This window comes from Notolepis coatsorum (assembly GCF_963971535.1).
Source record: "Notolepis coatsorum genome assembly, chromosome: 14".
Taxonomy (NCBI): Eukaryota; Metazoa; Chordata; class Actinopteri; order Aulopiformes; family Paralepididae; genus Notolepis; species Notolepis coatsorum.
In genome coordinates, this window is record NC_140178.1 from 93427524 (window position 1) to 93447270 (window position 19747).

At 42.4% G+C, this 19747-nt stretch overlaps 1 protein-coding gene across 2 annotated transcripts in view; it reads left to right on the plus strand.

Annotated features, from left to right (window-relative positions):
• Window positions 1-19747, plus strand: part of myh9b (myosin, heavy chain 9b, non-muscle) — a 101091-nt gene that overhangs the window by 22038 nt on the left and 59306 nt on the right. For both annotated transcript variants that reach the window (XM_084329611.1, XM_084329612.1), the window contains exon 2: window positions 17792-18123. In XM_084329611.1, the coding sequence (XP_084185737.1) occupies window positions 17797-18123 (327 nt within the window). In that variant the 5' untranslated portion in view covers window positions 17792-17796. The remainder of the gene's footprint in view (window positions 1-17791; window positions 18124-19747) is intronic.

A 19747-nucleotide genomic window follows, 5' to 3' on the forward strand; every position in this document is an offset into this window, starting at 1 on the left:
AGGTCATACAATACTACAGTTGACATAAGGTTAACGTTACCCCGTTTCCATCAAGTGTTTAAATAGCAGCAATCTTGTTGAAAATGTAACGTTACTAAAATGCTCCGAGCATAGCCTCTCTCTCTCTGTCTTTGTCTCTCTCTCTATCTACCGCTACCTCTCTCTCTATCTACCGCTACCTCTCTCTATCTACCGATACCTCTCTCTCTCTCTCTCTCGCTTGCTCTCGTTATCTTTAAATAAAAATCGAAACTGTTACTAACTGTTCAGTTTGTGAGGTACATGCAACACAGATTAGTGTTTACTGCTTGAGAAAATACCATGTTCTGCATTTGCAATAAAAATTATTGAAGTGAGATTTTTAAATGTGTGATCTAAAGATAAACAAAGGGTTTTAAAAGTGTTATATTTATCTTCTCTTATAGTACCAGACTCGAAGCTGAGGAGAATCAACCAGCAACAAAAGCTAAATTTGTTTATAAAAAAAGAAGAAAAAAAAAAAAATATATATATATATAGTATCGATACTTTTCAAGGTATCGTGACAACACTAGTATGCATTCAGAAGTGCTGAATAAATGTTTTATGGACCCATAATAGTGATTATTTAAGTTAAGTTTAGCCATAATCATATATTTTTCCATAATCATAATGTTCCACAACATTGGTAAAAAAAAATCTATTCTATGAATCATTTTCGGTTTTCGGCCAACTGTTTTCTATTTTCGGTATCTGTTTCGGCCAAGAATTTCCCATTTCGGTGCATCCCTACTTTTAACACACCATCGTAGCGGTGGTGATGTTGCAGGTGACTTGTTAGGTTGGATGTATTATAAGTTATTGGCGGATTGTGAATTTTCTGATTCAAATTATATTTATTTGGAAAAATAAATATAGTTACTTTATCAGTCAAAACTGTTGTCTTGGCTTTGTTTTGTTCATAGTAGTAACGCTCATGTCATGATAAATCTGGTTAGGTCAAAACTACAGGAATATACATTTAAATAATTTTTTTATAATACAATAAATATCGGGTATCGGCCTTGAGGAGCATAAAGTTATCGGGGTCAAAAAAATCAATATCGTGCACCCCTAGTTGAAACGTATTGGACTAGGCTACTTATACCTCTGACATGTGGGTTGGAGATTGGTAACTTATTATACTGTGAATTTCTCCAGAACTCTTATCTGGCCAGCAATGGCAACTCCTCCCATACCCACACATCAGACTAAAACAAAAAATGTAAACGAAGTCATTAACACTTTGGTTGCCTTGGGTTAAATTAATGATATACCATAGATTGCCAGCGCTATTTGTCTATGGAGAAAGTCCCCTTCTTTGCAGGGCTATAACTTTTTAAATTCTATTGCTACATTGCCATTATTAGGGCCCATTCAAAGTCCTATATGTATTGTTCATTGTGTAGCAACGTTAAACTTTTTCATTCACATATTCATAGTAAAGTATGGTCTAATGTATAAGTATGTTTTCATCTCTTTCTGCAGCTTTCTCCAGAACGTGATATATAGCCCCAAATGCATTATATTGATGATGAAATACAGTTTGATGGCAATCAGCGCGATATAAAAAATTCCAACTAGACGTACTTCTAGAAGTTACTACACGTCATCTGATGTTGACCGGATGGGCGAGGGGGCGTTTATAATTCCGTGGGCAGCGTTATACCAATCATCTAATGTGGGTCAAATGTTGATAAAAGCAGTTAGTATCGAAGATGGTAACGTTACACGCTGAAACTCACCCCAGTCTCCGCGCGCCGTTGGGCGATCATCGTCGAGTAGAAATTGTATCATTATGGGATATATTATTACCCGGTCCATCTCCAGCTTGTATAATGGTATATACGTCCAAATCATGTTGTTTATCGAGTTATTGGCAATCGATCACTGTGTAGTGTGACGAGCTAGAGTGCCGGAACCTATACAGAGTGCCCGGAAGTAATATGGCCGACCAGCAAAACCTCTACTGCGCTTCCTGTTAAGCGGTTGCGCCGATCGGCCACCAGATGGCGCTCCTGAACCGCCAGAGCTCAGTGGGTCCTGCTGGTGGATCTCAGGCCAGCGGAGGGGGAATATGAATCCGATCGCAGATTTTTGAAATATTGATATAAGGACGCTGTACAGCGTCCCCCGGCAACTTTAGCATGGCCAGCAAAGACGTCTAAAGACGTGTCCCGGCAGTCAAAGTGTTACATTAAATTGTGTCACAATGGCTACTGGTTATAAATGTTCTCATTCTAAGATGACATTATGAAATCAAGGTTTTCCAAAAAAACCGAAGGCCTTAAAATATTTAAGTTGTACATGGAACCAGACGTGTCATTAGTTACCTGGCAATTTTCTTTCACTTTTAATTTTAGATTTTTGTTTGAAATATGCAACATTGCTTGTGGAACCAGAATGCAAGCTGGCTATATTGATTCTAGTCCTCTGGTTGCTCTCAGGAGACATAGTTGCTCCCTGGGAAGTGTGTCGTCAGATTGTTGTGTGGCGGCGTGCGAGGTGGGACAGAGGACTGACTTCATCAACAACATGGTGAACACCAACACTTTCCTCCTGGCTGCCTGGGATCCGCTCTCTGTACCGACCCACGTCGGCCGGATGACTCCCCCATTCTGTTCACATAAAGTCTTATTTGTTTAGCAGAGTACAAATATACACACTGCATATTTCTGTGTACAGTGTCGGGACAACTTTGATTTACACTCCCGGCCTGTACTGATATTTGACCTTGCGTCGCTGTAAACGGTGCAGACTTAAATCCACTTGGACTCCGGTCCCTAGCATGTGGTATGTATATATTAGTGGTTTGTTTTGAGATGTTTCATGTACACTAACATGTCTCCCTTCATCTAGAACAGCGGTTCTCAAACTACCGGTCGCAACCCAAAGTGGGGTCGTGGGTAGTGTAGGTGACAGTGGGGTCGCGCATGAATGAACATAGTGTTGTAATACAATTTTCTAATATGTATGATCAAGTTCAACAACGTGTGCTTTTATTTTGATATTCCTTAAAGGTCCCATGCATTATAAATGGCCTTTTCCAGTGTTTAGCATTGTACACTATCCTAGCAATTGGGGATTATATCGATGTGGTCCGTGTCGTTAATTATCATATTGACTATCAGTCTAGTCTCGAGTTCACGAGAGCCTTCCCTCGCTCAACTAAGCCGTTCTGATTTGACAGTATTGCTGACGTGAATAATGTACTGATTTGCCCCCCTCTATGGTTGTAGCGCATAGTGTAACCCGACACTTCCTCAAACGGATTTTGACAGAGGCAGAGAACGAGAGAGTGACCGGTGGGACTGTGCAGAAATGTGTATAAATGTGTGTGCGCCATCTCTCCGTCGGAGCATTTACACACAAACTTGACTGCGTGTGTGTCTGGGACGCATCTCTCCTCTCGCTCTCTCGTATGTATCACGCTGTGTGGGTGACTGTCACTGAAAGCGCTTATGGGCGGAGCCCATCCAATAACAGCCTGAAATCCTGAGGCTGAAAAATTATGCTTTTGAGTACTTCATTAGAAAATATAAAACAATGCATTTTTTTGAAAACCTTACAGATGTCTTCCATAGACTCATAAGTAGGGATGTCCCGATCTGATCACGTGATTTTCCGAAGATCGCAATCGACACATTTTTTTTTTTTTTTTTTTTTTTTATATTATTCAACAAACATGACCATGTTCACTTCTTAAACTCATACTGAGGCCTTAGTTTTGGTTTTAAATTGCATATCATCATTCATTTATTTATTGTCCCACAGAGCAGAAGAATTTTGCCAAAACAAACTAATAGTATCCAGCTGCAGAACGGCAGACCAGCCACAGTCTCGGACCCAAACGCATTTCCTTTGATTTAATTATACATCAAATGATTTATGTCAAGGATTGCAATGACTTGCTTGAATGAAGTAAACTTTTCACCTGAATAACGTCAACATTCAGGGTGAATGTAATGTGAGAAATTGGGATAAAAAAAAAAAAAAAAAAAATGATCAGGAAAGATCGGTATCATTAGATACTCAAAATCACATGATCGGGACATCCCTACTCATAGGAATTGTGTGAAGTTGCCCAAATAGTGCAAGGAATAGCAATGCATGTCCCCTTTAATTCCACGTTGAAACTACGCAATACATTAACACATTAACTGCCACGCAGTTTGCCCCTCTCATACCACTCTAAGCCTATGGAGATGTTCACCTTCTTTGCAGGGCTATAACTTTTTAAATTGTATTGCTAAATTGACATTACTATGGCCCATTCAACATCGATTATCTATCGTTCAGGATGTAGGAACGTTATACTTTTTCATTCATAGATTCATAGAATATTTTATTGTGTTCTGCAGTAATTCCTAGAACGTGAGTTATAGACGGCAGTTGATATATAGGTTATCAACTGCCGTTTGTTGCCGATACACGCTATATTAAAAATTTCAACTGTACATGATCCTAAACGTTATGACTGATCATGCGCGGATTAACGGTGGGGGGGGGTCGTTTATAATTCCGTGATCGTCAGTAAATGCTTTATGTAGTATGGGTGATATATTGATCAGAGCAGTTTGCATTAATAATAATAAACAATCACGCTGGAAGTAATGTTACTGTCCTCTTACCGTTCGCCGATGAGACTGGAGGAAAAAGATCCCACTTATTTGACGGCGATCTACTAGATCCATTTCCGGTTTGTATGGCGAAATAAACGCCCAAATCATATCGATTGAGTTATGGCAGCGATCCATATACACGGATGTGTGTCTAGAGTCCCGCAACAATATGTGCATTTCCCAGATGCACGGAGATCACCAGAGATCCATTTCCGGTTGTAACTCGCCTGATCATCCACCAGGCGGCGGTATTGAAGCGTTGCACGGTTGTGCCGAGTCCAACTGTATCAGATCAGGCTCGGTGAGGGAATTATGAATACCATGGCGAAAAAATAAAATATGATCTCAATAACGTCGTACGCCGTGGATTGGCGGAATTCGCATGACCTTGAAACACATCGTAAGCCGTTTCCGCCGGTGGATGTCTTAAGTGTGGGGTCGCCAAATAAAATCCTAAATTAAATGGTTGTGGTATAAAAAAGATTGAGAACCCCTGATCTAGAAGTACGACCATAGCATGATCATTAGCTGTAGCTAACGCAGGTAAGAATCTGCCAGAGGAGCTCTGGAGTGTGTTGAGCCTGTACTCTCTCCTTCACTGCTCGTTCTTGCCAAGCGACAAAGCGGCAGGGATTACAATCGCAGACTCGACATCCAAACACCGCGTGGGTCCGACTAACCCCAGTCCAAATTTATTGGTGCTGTTGTTGGGACTAGGGCTGGGCAATTATCGAAAAAATTTCGCAATCTCGATTCATAGACCTATGCAATCTCATTTCTAAGTTATGACGATTTTTTTTAAACTTAAATGATGACTATTCTGACGTGAGTTATTTTGTATGTTACAAGATTAAATCAAGCACTTTCTTTTTTTTTTATTATTGCAAAACAAAAAATTATTAAAAGTCAGTACTCAACACACAATGCATAATGAAACTTTCAGTAAAGGTGGTTAAAATATATGCAAGTACAGAAACAGGATAAAACAAAAATAGTCTATAATAACATTTTAACCGTATACAGTGTATATCCAGCGAAATTACAATTATATAAATGTTAGTATACAATATACCCCTAATACCTATTTTCTAAAACCCTACACACATATGCTCCTGCTCAAACCCCCCCCTCCCGGACCCCCTCTTGGATAGTACCTCCATTATCCCTCACTCCTAACCAGACACTACCATTATAAGCTAGCTTTTATTCTCTCCACCACTTCTAACCACATTGACATTTTGGATTCATTGAGCCCCAGAATTCTTGCTGTAGATATTTCTTGATATATCACATCGAGATATGTAAGAAACCACACTTTTCGGCACATTTTTTCCGGTTGAAACCAACGTGATGCGATCAGTTTTTTAGCTACTGTGATACCCGATAAAACCAATCTTTTTAGTTGTGGATTCACTGCAAACTCAAAAACATCATTCAATAGTAATACCGCGGGGTGTACAGGTATATTCCAAAATACGAGTATTGATAATTGTTGGGACACATCTTTCCAGAATGCTTTAACTGGTGGGCAGTCCCAATACATGTGCATAAATGTTCCTTCGTCCCCATTTGTACATTGGGAGCATTTGGAGTCTTGTATAAGCCCCATTTTGCACAGCCTTATAGGAGTCAAGTATGTCCTGTGAATATAGTTCAGATTGATTTGTTGATGATCCGGGTTCCTTGATGTAAGTCGGACATTTGCCCAGGCTCCTTGCCAATCAAAGTCATATTCCAGGTCTGGTATATCCCTCCTCCAGACAGTGTCTAGTTGAAGGGTTTCATACGAGGACGTTAGTAATTGATAATAAAAACCTGATACAAAACCTCCCAATGTATCTCTTTCATAGAAAAATTTGTGGTATCTGTGGTGTTCAATTGGTATGAGTAATGGAACACCGTGAGATCTCATACAAAGTCGTAACTGTATGTAAAAAAAGCCATGTGGACTCGGTGAGGTTAAACTTTATGCATATTTCGACATAACTACAGAGGCCCTTGTTATTAAAAATATCCCCTAATGAGTGTATGCCTTTCTCTTCCCATATAGGGAATCTTATAGGTCGTTTTCCCATTAAGAGTGCATTGTTATTGAATATGGGAGTGTGATTATGCCATTCTTGAGGGTTAGGATATTTCTTTTGTGTTTCCCGCCATGTTCTGATTGCATGGGTAATTATTGGGCCAAATTCTCGCTCACGATGCTTGATTGAAAGTTTAGTGTGTGCTATGTCTTTCAGTCTCTGTGGGGCTACTATGTTTTCTTCTAATTCTCTCCAAGATACCAAAGCCTGGGGGTCAAACCATATCTTCAATGGTCTTAATGTGAAGGCCTTAAAATATTTTTTTTATGCGAGGTGGTTTGTTATTCCAAATAAATTTGTATGTGGAGGTTTGTAATCTTTTCCAGTAGCCCTCTGGAGGAGGTAACGGAAGCATTGAGCTGAAGAAATTGATTCTTGGTAATACATCCATCTTAACTATTGATACCCTTGCCTGTACTGAGTTTTTAAGTTTTGCCCACCTGTCCAGGTCGTCTTTGATTTTGTTCTGTATTTTTGTGTAATTGTGCTTCACCGTTTGTCTTATGGTGGGAAATATTTCCACACCCAAGCATCTGAAATGTTTGACCATGGGTATCGCACCTGGGAGGGTTGTGTCTTTTTTTGCACTGGTGTTAAGAGGAAGAAAAGTCGACTTAGGCCAATTTATTTTAAATCCCGATAAATCACCAAAGTTCTCTATCAACTTGAGTATATGCGGCAATGTGTTGTTGGGGTTTTGCATGAACAATATTACGTCGTCCGCATATAAACAAATTTTATGATGTGAGCCCTTGATTACTATTGGTTCTATGTGTTGGGATTGTCTTATAAATTGTGCTAAAGGTTCTAATGATAGATCGAATAGTCCGGGACTAAGAGGGCAACCCTGTCTGGCTGAGCGTGATACCGGAAAGATATCGGAGATGAATGTGCCTGTTGTCATCCTGGCCGATGGGTCCTTGTATAGTACTTTAATCATATCAATGAATCCTTTTCCTAACCCCATCCTTTCTAATACTGCCCATAGAAACGACCATTCCAACCTGTCAAATGCTTTCATAGCATCCAGGGATAGTATCGCCTTAGGTGTGGTGTCCTCTTTGTCTGCATCTAGTACGTGCAGTATTCGCCTTATGTTATCATTGATCAGGCGACCTTTTATGAAGCCTGTTTGGTCCGGATGAACTAAAGACGTCATATGCTTTTGCAATCTGATGGCTAATATCTTAGAGTACAGTTTGACATCGGTTCCGAGGAGGCTTAAAGGACGGTAACTACCGCACTCAGTGGGGTCTTTGTCTTTTTTGTGAAGAACTGAAATGAGTGCGGTATTTTGGTGTTTATGGAAGCTTCCCTCTTTGACTGAGTATAAGATCATATTTAGTAATAAGGGTCCAAATATGTCCCAGCAAGAAATGTACATTTCTGATGGGATACCGTCAATTCCCGGAGCCTTGCCGTTTTTCATTCCGGATATGGCCTTCTTGAGTTCTTCTAATGTGATCGGTACTTCTAACTGTTTAGCGTCGTCCTCCGTAAGTTTAGGGAGAGTAATTTGATTAAGATATGTGTCTAATTTGTCTTGATCAAAGGTCGTTTCTGAATTATATAAATCGGAGTAGAATTCTTTGAATGTATCGTTTATTATTTTGGGTTCTGTTACTAGAGCTTGTTGTTTCCTAATGGCAGTTATATCTGCAAATTTTGCATTAATTCTTAGTCGCATGGCTAATAGGTGACTAGGTTTAGAGCCTTGGAAGTACTGCTGTTGTCTTGTGCTGCGTATTTGCAATTCCGATTTGTCTGTATATTGCTTTGATCTCTGTCTTTAGAATGTTAACTTGGTTTTCTAGTCTAGTAGAGTTGTTGTATTTTAAAGAATTAAAAAGCGTTGCGTAAAGCGTTTCCATTTCAGATAGTTTTGTGTTTTGATTTTTGCGCAATATGGAGGAAAATCTATCCGTGAAATCCTTGATCATAGTCTTTACCGACATCCATAATATTCTGGGATCTTGCACCGAGTTAGCATTATCCCGTAGGAATATTGTGAGAGCTTCTTTAATTTGTGTAATGAATTCCTTGTTGTTAAGCAGCATAGAATTAAAACGCCATCTTGGGGCCCGGGAAGATAGTGTACCAAATGTTGCTTTCAGGATTAAGTAGCAGTGATCTGATAGCGCATTGGGTGTCATTTCCACTTCATATTTATCAAATATTCTCGGGGATGCAAAGACGTAATCAATTCTGGATAGTGTGTTGTGTCTCGTCGAACGACAGGAGTACTTGCGGGTCATGGGGTTAAGTGAACGCTATAAATCAGTTACCCCTGTTGATTTCGACCAATCTTTTAATGCTTTAGATGAATTTTTTTGTTCGCTGGAAAAGGTAAGGTAAGTTTTGTCCATCCTTGGGTTCCAAATGGCATTACAATCCGCACCTATTATATATGATTACTCGGGATGGTTTAACATTTCTCCGGTTAGTGAAGTGAAGAAACCCACTTCGTACAAATTTGGGGCATATACCGCTGCCAATGCAATTTTCCTGTTGTGTATAATCCTAGCTATAGTTATGCGCCCCTCAGCATCCGACCATACCCCTTTCAATTCGATATTTAATTTGCGTCTGACGACTATGGCTACCCCTCTAGTTCTCGTAACAAAAGAAGAGTGACTAATATTATGGTATATGTTATCCGCTAACGTATTTATGTCTTCCTCTAAAATGTGCGTTTCGCTTAATAGAGCCACGTCCACATGTTCTTTTTTCATCAGTGTGAGCACGCTTTTGCGTTTGTGTCGTTTGTTTATCCCACCGGTGTTCCATACCATTATATTCAAACTAGCCATAATCTATGCATGTTTTTGTGTAGTTTTTGGTAATGCTTCTGGAGTGTGAAGCTACAATAGATGTACATCCAATTAATGAGGTCCCGTTGAGAGCTGAGCTTAAAAACATATATATATACAAATAAAAATCCCCTATTTTCCCCTCACCCAGAAAGTCGTACAGGCCTGTGTTCCAAGAACACATCCTCCGCGATTGACTTTCTCCCATGGTCCACCGGATTGCCCAAACTGAGCATTGTAATCTTAATCTTCCTATGCTAATTGCCATAGGATCTAACATTTCCATTCTATTGCAATAGAATGTCGCTTTTGGTCTTGCACCTTCCCTTACTGTAATGAAGTATTGTGATAAATGACAGAAAAAATTAAATAAAAAATAAAAAAAGAGAAACTTTCATCAACATATTCATTTGAACCCTCTACTAACGTGTGGGGAAAAAAGGAAAAGATTGTAGAGCAATATTGACACCTTAATGTGAAGAACATTGGAAAAGAACAATGTAAGTTAAAATATATTTAAAAAATATAGAGTAATGAGAAGAGAAAATTAAATAAAATAAAAATCAATGGAAAGATATAGATAAGGAATGAGAGATAGAATAATTATCAACGTGGAGAAGCCACTAGAACCGAATTAACAGATTAGATAAGATAGAAAAGCAGCTCCTTTTAGAGCTTCAATGTGCCTTCAATGGAGTGATTACTTAAATTGTTAGAATAACCTTGTAGTGTTCATACGTTTAGGTGTGGTTAATTTTTTAAATATTATTAAGGACTGATTGAACTTCATTTAATTTATTATCTGCTATGTGTATACACACCGGATGTTTATTGTTAGAGTTGTAGGCTTCGTTGTCATGGTGCCTTATATTCTAGAAGGTTGTAGAGTATACTAGTGCCTAGACTATTTTATGTTCCAGAATGATCTAAGAGACCCAGGGCATTTGAGCGATAAACCCAGAATATTCCAGATAGATCTTTTTGCAATGATATGTATTTGTCTCCTCAGAGACCAGAGACTGAAATTATAATGTATTATGAATCGTATTATACACAGTACACATTGTTATAGACGGCTTGCATATCGTCTGCTACCTTGATGAACACAATAAAGTCATTCTAACACTGGTATACATTGAGAAAGAGGCTTATCTGTTTCCGGCATTTTCGTCCTGCCTTGGGTTATTTGCTCCATTTCGATTCAGAAAATCCTCAGCTTCAATAGGTGTGTATATACCTGACCTGCGGCCGTCACTGCCCAAGAATGATAACAGCGCCGGGTATGATAGCCTTGGCTTGTAACCGGCTTTGAACAGCTTTTGCATCACCTCCTTGTATGGTAGACGTCGGATGATGGCATCTTTGCTCAAATCTTCGTAGATAATATTGGTTTACCACCATAATTCAGATTCCCACGTTGGTTGCGAGCAAATTTGATGATGTCATCCCTTGTTGTAGTCTTCCGCAGAGTGACAATGATGACTCTTGGCCCGTTGATTCTTTGCCCCCGAGAACCGATTCTGTAAACTTGGTCCACTTCTGGCACTGTGTTTGGATCGATGTTACCCAAAATAGTTGATAACACTGTTGGAAAGTTGGGATCTTCGCAGTTTACTGCTTCATCAAGCCCTACAATGCGGATGTTATTCCGCCTGTGGTAGCGTTGGGTTTCTAGTAGCCTCTCCGTCGCTTCGTTTTTAAGCCCTTGTATTTCCCTGCGGTATTCTTCTTTCACACTTTCCATCTCTTTTCCCATCTCTGTCATGCCACCTTCGTTCGCCTTGACTGCCCGTGTAATTTCTGTCACCGTATTCTCCACTGTCGTGATTCGCATGGACTGTAAAGCGACCGCTCTCATAACCTCTTCGAATTTAGTATCGATGTGTTCAACGTGTGCTTTGAAAGCGACCATCTGTTCTTTTATCAGGATAGTCAGAGAGTTGAAGTCGGGTTGTGTAATTGAACTGCTTGTGTCAGTTGATGTTATTGGAGCAGTGAGGGATCCGATGGATGTTTTTGCTATTATCTTCTCAAAATCGCCTGCTTTTTCCTTCACGGTACTTTTTTCTGATGTTCCTGTTATGTTGTCATCTATTGTCTCCCTCTCGGGGCCAGTTGTCCTTGGTCCCTGTGTATTCTCCTCTATATTCCCCGCGTCGGGGCTTGTCACCAACGGATCTGCCACAGCGTCGCCTGTCATTTTCCTTGAGCGTGTTTCAATCGGCGCCGTTAGAATTGCTGTGTCTTGTTTCCTTCCACCCTTTCTCTTATCCTTATCCATGTTGTCTTTTGATATAGTTAGTAGAGGGTCTTATCAATACATACGATGTGGTCTAATCTCTTTTGGTATTGTCCAAATAAGGTTTTTAAACGAAATTAACGATAACGGGAGCGGAGCTGTAACCAATTGCGTGCGCTACATATTGCAGCTAAACCGGAAGATCTAAATCAAGCACTTTCATATATTTTAAGTCAAGCACTTTGATATGTTATGTAACGTTGTCTGTTTTAAGAGTGCAATAAATGATTTTATTGAGAAAATAAGAATCTTGTGAGAGAACCGTGATCTCAATTCTTAGAGAGAAATCTTCACATTTTAGCAAGAATCGCCCAGCCCTAGTTGGGACTAATGTTGCAGAAAATAGGGCTGTCCTCTCTTATAGGTTTTGTCTCTGCCAACCAAGACTTAAGTCGATTTGATGTTTCCTCTGTGCTGAATGGTTTATTATTATTGTTATGGAGTCGGTGATGAAAAGGCCTCTGGAAGGCATTGATTTAAAGAGTCTCTGCTCTGCTGCCTTTGAGGACGTCAGCCCTGTTGCAAGACTTGACTTATTGTCCCCTCACACACAACACGCAAGCCAAGCACTAATTCATACACACGCTAGACACACGCAGAGATCTGTTTGCATACACATGCACGCACACACATACTTTCACCCCCCCCCCCCTAATCCTCCCCTGTTTATTTATTTTTTACATAGGCTGTTGCTTATGTGTATGATTAACTGTTATTGGTATGTGTGTATATATATATATATATATACAGTGTGTATATTTGTACTCCAGTGGGGCCTCTTGGACCAGATCGACATTGTAAATAAGAAACCTGTTATTAATGTTTTATCTGGCTAAATAAAGGTTAAATAAAAAAGTGACTGTCCATTGGCCATGGACAAAGTGGCACATGGGCCGGCTCACACACACACACATGCATAATAGAGAATAGGTGTAACTGTTGAAGCAGTGCAGTAGTTGGTGTGTCGCTGGTCGAGGTGACGTTGATCCGCTCTGAGTGCTATAACCCACACGACACATCTGACCCGCTGGTGTGATGGAAATGGAGGGTGAAAGACGGGAGGAAGAGGGGGAGATGGAGGGAGGGAGATTGAAGGAGGGAGTGCATGGAGGGCATGGAGGACAGGAGAGAAATTAGTGGAATTCCTTTCCCCTCCATGATAAAGTGTGAGTATGGGAGGAATGTGACCCTGGGAAGGCTGGATAAACAGAGGGAGGAGGAGGAGGAGGGAGGATGTGTTTGGGCCTCGGGAGGCAGGCGGAGTGTAGACTGAGCCCACTGGGAGGGTTAGCAGGGGGACTAATTTGTGGGGTACCCCATGTTCTATAGCAGGACATGTGGGGTGGAGGGGGGAGGGGTCACAGCAGATGAGAGGAGGGGGCGTAGTGATGATGGAGGTCAGCTGTAGAGGAGGAGGTCTGACTGTGTTGAAAGAGCAGGAGGGGTGTGAGAGGAGTGGCTCCTGGATGTCCTAGTCCTCTCTCTCTGTTTAGTTCCCCTGGTCCTCTCTCTCTGTTTAGCTCCCCAGTCCTGGTCCTCTCTCTCTGTTTAGTTCCTCATGTCCTCTCTCTCTCTGTTTAGTTTCCCCAGTCCTGGTCCTCTCTGTGTTTAGTTCCCCTGGTCCTCTCTCTCTCTGTTTAGTTCCCCTGGTCCTCTCTGCACGCACGCACACACACAGGGAAGGGGAGAGAGTGCCCCCCCACTTCCCTTTCCCCAGTCCACACTGTCTGCTGGCTCTGCGCCTCTGCCTCTGATCAGGATTAGCTTGTTAGCTTACGCTATAGTTGTAGTGATTGTAATGGTACATAAACGTTAATTTCGGGCGATGTGCGCATAAAGGAATGGCGACGGTGCAAAGCATGTAGATGCATTTGACTCGTTGCGAGAGAAAAAAAACACCACAGACGTATTTCGGGACGTGTAGGCGCACTGCTGTGTTAACGCAGCAGTGCGCACCAACCGAACAACGCGCTGCTCTGCTTGCAGAAGCACGGATAGGGCGGATATGACTAGTCGAGTTGTCACGGAGTTTTTTCAAAATAAGAGTATCATAATGACCTGAACGTTGCTAGCTGTCGAGCCTAGTTATTATAGCTGGAGCTGCGCTTGGGCAGAAATGAGACCCGCTACAGGATTTTCAAAATAAGAGTATCTATATGAACCGAATCCCTATTGCACCAGTGCTACTGAAGTAAATCCATTCATCGCACAGACCGCTGTTGCTGTAGCATGTGCGATATATATGTCTCACTGTACAGCCCTGCCCTGGTCCTCTCTCTCTGTGTTTAGTTCCCCTGGTCCTCTCTCTCTGTGTTTAGTTCCCCATGTCCTCTCTCTCTGTTTAGCTCCCCTGGTCCTCTCTCTCTGTGTTTAGTTCCCCTGGTCCTGGTCCTCTGTGTTTAGTTCCCCTGGTCCTCTCTCTGTTTAGTTCCCCTGGTCCTCTCTCTGTTTAGTTCCCCTGGTCCTCTCTCTCTGTTTAGTTCCCCTGGTCCTCTTCTCCGTTTAGTTCCCCTGGTCCTCTTTGTTTAGTTCCCCTGGTCCTGGTCCTCTCTCCGTTTAGTTCCCCTGGTCCTCTCTCTCTGTGTTTAGTTCCCCTGGTCCTCTCTCTCTGTGTTTAGTTCCCCTGGTCCTCTCTCTCTGTGTTTAGCTCCCCTGGTCCTCTCTCTCTCTCTCTCTGTTTAGTTCCCCTGGTCCTCTCTCTGTTTAGTTCCCCTGGTCCTGGTCCTCTCTGTTTAGTTCCCCTGGTCCTCTCTCTGTTTAGTTCCCCTGGTCCTCTCTCTGTTTAGTTCCCCTGGTCCTCTCTCTGTTTAGTTCCCCTGGTCCTCTCTCTGATTAGTTCCCCTGGTCCTCTCTGATTAGTTCCCCTGGTCCTCTCTCTCTGTTTAGTTCCCCTGGTCCTGGTCCTCTTCTCTGTTTAGCTCCCCTGGTCCTGGTCCTCTTCTCCGTTTAGTTCCCCTGGTCCTCTTTGTTTAGTTCCCCTGGTCCTGGTCCTCTCTCTGTTTAGTTCCCCATGTCCTCTCTCTCCCTCTGCGTCGAGCTCCCAGTGCAGAGGTTAGAGGTTAATGTGCCAGAACGGACAGGCTAGACATTGGGAGAACATTAACCCCCTTCCCCTCCCCACATACTCAGTGTTTTCTCCCCCTCGCCCGTGTTCAGCATGGCCTCACTTACAAGGTGCCCGCCTCCTGCCCTCAATGGATGCTGGAACTACTGAAGCTACTGCATGTATAACTGAAATTGTACAATCCACTAAAAGTTCTCCCTATATGCAGCTTGGGAGTACTGGCAGTTCTCATTCTGAACTGGGGAACTTGGCACCGGCAACACGCCCTCGCTCGGGGAAAGTCCAAATTGCACCGTGGAAATCATCCACTTGGGGAAAGTGAAAAGGTTGCGCCAGCTAATTTTTTTTTTATTTTTTTTTTATTGTGATGATATAGTGGAGAATTGCACTGAACCTGACCTGTGGCTCTTATGATCCTTTTTTAAAAGTGTTTGCTGATGATGTGAAACGATGCATGTGCAAACAAGACCGCCTGGCATTTAGTTGTAAACGCAAATAGTCTAGTTCTCCCCCGGGAAGTAGAGCAGCACCGAGGGAGGGAGGATAATGACCCTGCTGCTGCTGCCGTTGGTGGGAAAGTGGAGCGGCGTTAACGCTTGTGTAGGGAGTGATTTAGTGATGCACCGATGTGAAAATTGTGGCCGATACCGATATTAATATTGCTGTTCTGGCCGATACCGATATTTACCGATGTCGATATCTATAGTATAGAAAACACTTTTTTATGATAATCAAATAAAGAGCTATTTTCCAAAACTCATACTTTTTTTTACTTTTGTAACTTATTTTCAGAAATGACTGATATTTTTTGAAACTATTTAAGGCCAAAACATGTTTAAAAACAAATGGATTTAACTTATTTTAATTTTTAATATCGGCCCATATCGGCCCTATCTTGATATCGGACCGATACTGATGTGTAAAAAAACTGCCATATGGGCCGATATATCATCACTAGAGTGATCGTAATTGGATGGTAGGCAAAGGGGCACCGGTGCCTGTGAGAAGCACAGCATGTTCACTTAATTGCCTGCAGTCCTGTCAGTAACGCTCTGAAGTGGGCGTCTTGGCCTTTATGTAACAACACTTTCCCCTCGATACAGGTATTACTTGTCTAAGTCACCTCTCGTATGAGTTAACCCACCTTCTTGTCGCTCACTCTGAGGTTGTTGATGAGCTGTGAAGTGTGGTGAAGCCAGAACAGCCGCGTCATGTTCAGGCCTGCTGTACAAGATGTTGTTCACCCCTGCAAAGCTTTCCTGTCAAACACACAGGCATATTGCCAGACGGCTTTTGATAGCGACCATATGTTTTAGGGCTTTTTGTATGAGAGGCTTTTTACTACGTTTAGCCTTCACTAGGGGTTGGGGTGGAATCCATACAGCAATATATTGCAATATTCTGTGTGCCGATATAGTGACGCCAAGTATAATATTATTTTTAGTTTATCATTTTACTGCGGTAAAAACTATTTGAATGAGCTGAATAGACTGAAAAGTAATCTTATTACATTAAAAGGATGATGTGTATTGTTAGATTAGTCGGATACATCTATTGCAGATGGTAAGAAAGTCTTCCGTTGGACATAATTTGCAGTTGGCAAAAGGGTAATAAATCGTGACTAGTATCGTGTCATGGAGCCTCTGGTGATTCCCAGCCCTAGCATTCACCCATTCCACTGTTCTCTCTGCAGCCTGATCTGTACTCTCTTAAAAACCAGAGCTGTTTTTACACTATGGAGACTTGAGAGACTGCAACAGAGTCCACAATTAGGTCACCTCAACCTGCTCATCCTCCCTAGCGATGTGGAATGTTGAAAAGCTAAAATTGTTTGAAGACAAGACTTCCAGGGATGTAATCAACACAGCGGTTCCCCAAACCGCGTATTTACATGATGGTCAGCACATGTTGAGCGTCGCCACAAATTACTTTTCTCTTTTTTTAATCGTCGTCTGACTCGCCATGTTCGTGATGCGTTTCTGTCAAGGGCAGGAAAGCAGTAATTTGATTAACATCCGAAGCAGTTTTTCCAGGAAAGGAACCCTAGGCCTGGTTTTGACACGCTTCTGTTTTATGTCGACCTGACCTAACCTACACGCACACCCGGGCCTGGTGAATACCAGCAGCGCTGACCTCCTGCATTCTTCAGAGTCCAGTCCACTCAGATTTATTTATGAAGCTCCCCAGTGAGCATCGGGCCCAGCGGAGAGTCCAGGCCGACTGACGCTGCGTTACTTCTGAAGATGCTGTTGGGGAGTGCGTTTACCAAACCAGCTGGTTTGAAGCAGTTGTATTATTTTTTATATAATCCTCATCTCACTAAACCGTTAGGCTAAAGAAGGGACATTAAAGAAGGGACATTTGAAAAATGTTCATTTCAAGGTTTGCTTGGACGTTTTAAAAACAATTCATGAACTTAAGCTTAGACTATGAAATATAAATGTAACGGATCACAAACATCAACACGAGGAGATCAGTACATTATATCCTAACAGCCACTTGGATCAGGACGACCCAAACGCTTGATACGTAAGAAGGTGGAAGGATTAGGAAGGTCTGCTCAGGGAAACCAGACATTCCTTATTATAGCGAGACTTGCTGTCCAGATCCAGTTACTCATCTCATGCAGTGAAATGGGTGTATTGAAACAAATGATTCACGCTCTGACTAAAACAAGTATTTCGAAACGATCATGAGAACAATTGTCGTCCTTTTTTAAAATTGCGTCGGGAGGACATTTCTCCATTATCTCATCTGAGTGATGGAAGGAACATTGAACGGCTTGATCTTGGCAATGTGACCTCAATCTAGCAATGATTTCTTAATTTCACTGCCCTAACCAGTATTCTGTGTTTCTCCTTCTGCTCCTTCTCCTCCTCTCTCCGTCCCCACAGCAACCATGTCGGACGCAGACAAGTTCCTGTACGTGGACCGCAACATGGTCAACAACCCCCTGGCCCAGGCCGACTGGGCCACCAAGAAGCTGGTGTGGGTGCCGTCGGAGCGGCTGGGCTTCGAGGCCGGCTCTGTGAAGGAGGAGCGCGGTGACGAGTGCCTGGTGGAGCTGGCCGATTCCGGGAAGAAGGTGAAGGTGAACAAGGACGACATCCAGAAGATGAACCCGCCCAAGTTCAGCAAGGTGGAGGACATGGCCGAGCTCACCTGCCTCAACGAAGCCTCCGTGCTCCACAACCTGAAGGAGAGATACTACTCTGGACTCATCTACGTGAGTATGAGACTCATGCCGGCCAGTGCAAAGCTTGTGGATAATCTTTGTCTGTGGTTATTTACCCAGGAGTGTACTGTACACACACAGTTTGTGATAAATATTCCTACCATTGTGTTACAGTTGGTAAATGTGACAAATTTGAGAAATGAGAATCAATCAGTTTGCTGATTCTATCATTATGTCATCTCTCCACACATTTCTAAAACTGGGTCATAATCACAGTGACTTTGTCCCTGCCATGTTATCCAAGTCCCGTCCCGTCCCCGTCCCGTCCCCCCCCCTTTCACGAGTAGTCACGAAAGCTCCATTTGCTCACATTGCAAGCCGTGGTCTGCCTTGGTCCGCCTTGGCCCGGTTCCAAACCAGTTCCACTCTGTCCCACCACTTGGTCATCCCATTAAATCCTATTGTTTTGAGACGGCCCATTGTGTGCCCATGGGGTAACCGAAAGCAAACGAGTGCAATCTGTTTTTATGTAGGCTTGGTATGAGGCATAGGTTTTGATCGCTTCTACCCTCGACCTCTTTCTCTCTCTCTCTGTGTTTGGAGTTATGCTGTAATGGAGTTATGCTGTAAACAGGAAGCTGAAGGGAACAATAGTCTCCGAGAGGAAGACGGGAGAGAGGGGCATAAAGAGGGAGAGGTAGCACCGTTAGGTGGGGGGGGGGGGGGGTTCGCTTCAGAGCTTCAGAGAGGTTGGGTTCTGGCAGGGCTGCCAGTGAAATGGATATGGAATGTTAATTGTGCTGTAATTGTTATTGTTGCACTATAATTAATTCCATTTAGCCATACATCCTGCCCTGGGAGTGATTTTGGTGGCTGCTGTGACCCAGTCATATCAACACAGCCTGGCACCGCCCCATCTCCCTGGGCTGAGGTACCCCTTTAACAACCGCCTCTCTAGAGACCGAGAGAGATTGAGATGGGGGGTGGTGGTGGTGTCAGGAACAGGATGAGGGCAAGTACAGGGCATGTAACAGAAGTGAGGGCAGCACAGGAATGCAAGAAACAGAAATATGGGAGGAGTGGATGGATATAAGAAGAAACTGGTGCCAAGACCTGGACGGTTCAAAAAGATGATTTAGGCTGGATTCCTTTTGAAGGAATGGAGGAGGGATGTAAGCCTGAAGACAAAATGGTTTGTGTGTCTGCGTTGAGAACTGTGCGTGTGGTTAGGTATCCTGTCTGGTATCTATATCACAACATCAGGATTTCCAAATGGATACCTTGCAGAGAATGTTGGTGTCGTTCTACTTCCAACATGGCTGCCTGTAGGGCTGCAACTAATGACTATTTTGGTAGTCGACTAATCTGTCGATTATTTTTTCGATTAGTCGACTAATCGAAAACCAATTATATAAAAAAATATATATATATAAAATAAAAAATATAATTTTTTTTTAATGACTAATCGACGCAACAATATCTCGTCGACGATTTTTCATAATCGACGTCGTCGACTAATCGTTGCAGCCCTAGCTGCCTGGAACCATTGGTAACTACTTTCGAAAGGATGCCTAATTTTCAGTAGGGCTGCAACTAACGATTATTTTGGTAGTCGACTAATCTGTCTTATTTTTTCGATTAGTCGACTAATCTAACTATTTCTGTCACACCCTCC